This window comes from Oxyura jamaicensis, chromosome 3, assembly GCF_011077185.1.
Source record: "Oxyura jamaicensis isolate SHBP4307 breed ruddy duck chromosome 3, BPBGC_Ojam_1.0, whole genome shotgun sequence".
In the NCBI taxonomy this organism is placed as follows: domain Eukaryota; kingdom Metazoa; phylum Chordata; class Aves; order Anseriformes; family Anatidae; genus Oxyura; species Oxyura jamaicensis.
In genome coordinates, this window is record NC_048895.1 from 118221802 (window position 1) to 118225395 (window position 3594).

The following is a 3594-nucleotide window of genomic DNA, read 5'->3' on the forward strand; positions in this document are numbered from 1 at the left end:
GCACTGCCCACGTTCCGCGCCCGACACGCGCCCACGCGAGGCCACGCGCGGCGCCGTGCCCGGTGGGGGTGTTCCCGGCATGCCGCGCGCTCCTGTTGATCTGCATGGACACGCCCCAATTCTTGGCGCCCCGCCCCCAAAAGGCACAGCGTCTCCGCTTCAGGGGCGCTCTCTGCGTGGCCCCGCCCCCACCGCACCCTGATTTGCATAGACACGGCCCTGCCCCCGGTGTCCCCGCCCATCCCGGAACAGGCGCGGGCCCGGCCCCGCTGCCAAACCCGGCGGGGTCCCGTGGGGCCGCCCCGGCGTTGCCGGGCACGCAGCTGGGGCACCGGGCAGCCGCTGCTGCAGGGGCACCGCACGCCCCCCCCGACGTCCCCGCGCTGCTGCAGGAAGGAGCCCCCAGCCGCGGTGTCGCACGCTTTATTCAGTCCCACGGGGCAAGCAGGGGGGTTCCCGTCACGGGGCCTTGGCTTTGCGGCGCTGGGTGCCCCACAGCAGGAGGGACAGCGCGGCCGTCACGGCCCCCAGGACGCTGCAGAAGGGCAGGACGGGGAACGCGCCCTGCGAGGCAACACGGGGGTAAGCGGCTCTGCCCGCCCCGCCAGGCTGTCCTGCGGGGGGGTCCCGTCCCTCAGCCCCCCGGGGCACCCACCTCGCGCAGGCACTTGTAGCCATGGAAGGGGCTGGCGCAGAGGCACTGGGAGAAGCCGGGGCCATCCGGGGCACAGGCAGCGTTCTCAGGGCACAGCCAGGCTGGGGGAGCACAGCACGGGGTGACAGGACCAAGCTGGGGCTGCTCCTGGCACGGCCTCACCACACCGAGGGGACACCAAGGTGCAGCCGAGCAAGGGGAAGGGAGGAGCCCCTGGGTGGGTGCTGGTCGTCCCCTACCCCGCCATGTGCAGTGCCCCAGGGCAGGGACACAAGGACACGAGGTGTTCAAGGAGACCCTCCCCTGTAACCCACGTACCAAGCTCCCTGGAGCTGTTGCAGGGGTTCCTCTGGCCGTGGCAGAGCCGGCTGCTCCCGTGCTCCGTCACCTGCTCCCAGGCGCTGCTCCCGCCTGGGCACTCCAGCTCCAGGGGCACCGCGCTGGGAAAGAGAGCTCAGCACCAGGCACCGCGCCCAGCCCCCCCGCACCCCCCGTACTCACAGGCTCTGCAGGTTCGTAAAGCCCAGGAAGGAGCTGCTGGGGGGGGCTGCCAGGGGGTTCTCCGTCAGGTCCCTGCAAACACACCAGGGGCTGCTCACCCCGCCCGCGGGGCAGGTGCAGGCTGCGGGTCCTGCCCGGAGACAGGACGGGCACCCCGGGGCGGTGCCACGGGGGTGGCGGGGATGGGGACCAGAGCGTGCGTGGCCCAGCCCCGTCCTGGGGCTGCCCCCGGAGCCCCCTCCCTGCCCCGCCGGGACTCACAGGACGACGACGGCCGCGGCCTCAGCAAACGCAGCGGGCAGGCTGCGCAGGGAACAGTTGCTCAGGTCCAACCTGGCGCGGAGGGGGGGACGTCAGGCACCCCGCACACACCGCGCCCTGCTGCAGCCCCCCGCAGCCCCCGGCCGTACCCGAGCAGGCGCCGCGGGGGTCCCGGAGCCACGCAGCAGCGTCCCCGCGGCTCCGCGCCCGCCCTGGAGGCGCAGTACCGGGCCACGACGGATCCGTTCCGCAGAGGCCCCGGGCAGCTCCCGCACACCTGCGGAGGGAACGGTCACGGGGGGGTACATGCACGGCCGGCACCGAGCCGGCATCGGTACCGGTACCCGCCCCCCGCCCCGCTCACCGCCCCGCCGGCGGCCACGGGCGGCAGCACCAGCAGCAGCAGCAGGAGGGTGCCCGCGGCCCAGCTCCGGGCCCGCCGCTCGGCTCCGGTCCCTCCCGGCCGGGGTCGACCCTGCCCCGGGGCAGCGCCCAGCGGGGCGGAACGGCCGCGGGGGGGGCCCGGCGGCTCCGCCATGGACCGCGGCCGGGGCGCGGCGACCTCCGCTCGGCGGGGAGGCCACGCCCCCGGGGTCCGGGCGGAAGCGCGGGGTGAGGGCACGGCCTCACTACGTCATCGGGGCGCGACACCGCCGCGGGTGCACGTGGGCAGAGCGGTGCCGCGCCGGCCGCTGGCGGCCCCGGTGAGTGCCCGAGCGGCGCGGCCCAGGGCTGCCGGCACAGCACCGGCACCGCCCTGCTCGGCGGGCAGGGGCCGGTGCGCGGGGCAGGGGCCGGTGCGCGGGGCAGGGGCCGGTGCGCGGGCAGGGGCCGGTGCGGGGCCAGCGTAGGTCCAGCGGTTCTGGGGAGCGGGGGCTCGGGTAGGGGTCACTGCGGACAGCGGGTCTGGGGAGCGGGGGGCTGGGGAGCGGGGAGAGGGGCCGCGGTGCGGGGACACGGGAGGTAGGGGTGGCAGGGCCTCGGGCTGGGGACGGGAAGCCTCGGGCTGGGGACGGCGGGGAGAGCTCGGGCTGGGGCTGGAGGGAGCACGGCCTCGGGCAGGGGGCGCGGGGAGCGTGAAGCGGAGCCAGGAGCTGAGGGTACGGGGCCGGGAGCAGCGGCTGAGGGCTGGGGGTACGGGGGGCAGGCGGCAGGGCCCGGGCCTGGGGACACGGGGACACCGCGAGGCTGCGGGGGGCGGACCCCCGAGGACGAGCGCAGCGCCCCGGGGGGGCCGCCGGGTCCTTGGGCCGGGGCCGGTGTCGGCACGGCCCCGGGGCTGCGGCGGGGCGGGGGGAGCGCGGCCTTGGGCGGGGGGCGCCGGCCCCGTGTTGTGTCTGCGCGGCGCTGAGCGGTGACCTTGGACCCTGCCCGCGGAGCTGCGCCGAGCAGCCTGGAGCGGCAGCGGGCGGTGCTGCCCCCTCGCCTCCTTCCCGGCGCGGTCCCGAGCCAGCGCCGCCGCCCCCGGCCCCCAGCGGGCAGGCCCGGGCGCGGGGCAGGGCTGAGGCTCGTCCTGATCCTGCCAAGCACGCCCGGGGCATTCCTGCGCGGATCAGGCGCCGGTTGCCCCCCCTCCCCCGCATTGTCCTCGCGTGGCCCCGCCGGGGCTCTGCCGCTCCACCCGTCCCGGCTGGGGGCTGCCCTCCCCCGCGCCCCGCTCAGGTGCTCGAGGTGCCCGGGGCCGTCCCGCGCCCCTGCCCACGCGGGGTGTCTCCGCTGTCCGTCTGTCTGCCCGCTGTCGGGGCCGTCCGTCCCGTCCCGGCTGGGGACCGGCTGCGCGGGTCCTGCCGGCTGCGGGGGCGCGGGGGGGGCGTTGGCGACGGCGTCGGGTCGGCGGCGCGGGGCCGGGGCAGGGCCGGTTCCGCCGGGCTCGGCGGGGGCTCTGCGCGCTGCGGGGGCCGGCGCCGGGCGGGCCGGGCGTTGCTGCCGTGCCCTCGGCGCTGCTTGGCAGGGGCCGTGTTTGCCTTGGCCGGGGGACGACCTCCCGGGGCAGGTGGGGGAAGCGGGGGGGGGAGCGCGGCGGCGCCGCGTGCCGGAGGGAGGGGGAGGGCTGAGGGGATGTCCTGGTGCTGTGTTCCTGCAGGTCCTTGAGGCGGGCTGAGATTAGGAGCGAAGGTCCCCGCGGAGCCTCCGGTGCGGCCGTCCGACACCGCCGTCCTCCGTCCGGGGCGGCCGCC

General features: G+C 77.7%; 1 protein-coding gene across 1 annotated transcript; it reads right to left on the bottom strand.

Moving 5' to 3' along the window:
* Window positions 1–407: 407 nt before the first annotated feature.
* Window positions 408–2015, bottom strand: ATRAID (all-trans retinoic acid induced differentiation factor). Its single transcript, XM_035321514.1, has 7 exons — window positions 1782–2015; window positions 1567–1694; window positions 1418–1489; window positions 1157–1228; window positions 974–1095; window positions 656–756; window positions 408–564 (listed from the first exon to the last, which is right to left on the bottom strand). The coding sequence occupies exons 1-7, from the start codon at window positions 1953–1955 to the stop codon at window positions 460–462; spliced, it is 774 nt and encodes a 257-aa protein (XP_035177405.1). The 5' UTR covers window positions 1956–2015; the 3' UTR covers window positions 408–459.
* Between the last annotated feature and the right edge of the window lie 1579 nt (window positions 2016–3594).

Excerpts from the sequence above, each read along its gene's own strand:
- ATRAID (XM_035321514.1), bottom strand. The coding sequence starts at position 1,955 with ATGGCGGAGCCGCCGGGCCCCCCCCGCGGCCGTTCCGCCCCGCTGGGC. Across the intron at positions 1,490-1,566 it reads CCCCCGCGGCGCCTGCTCGG|GTTGGACCTGAGCAACTGTT; the intron begins GTACGGCCGGGG and ends CCTCCGCGCCAG. Across the intron at positions 757-973 it reads CAACAGCTCCAGGGAGCTTG|CCTGGCTGTGCCCTGAGAAC; the intron begins GTACGTGGGTTA and ends GTGCTCCCCCAG.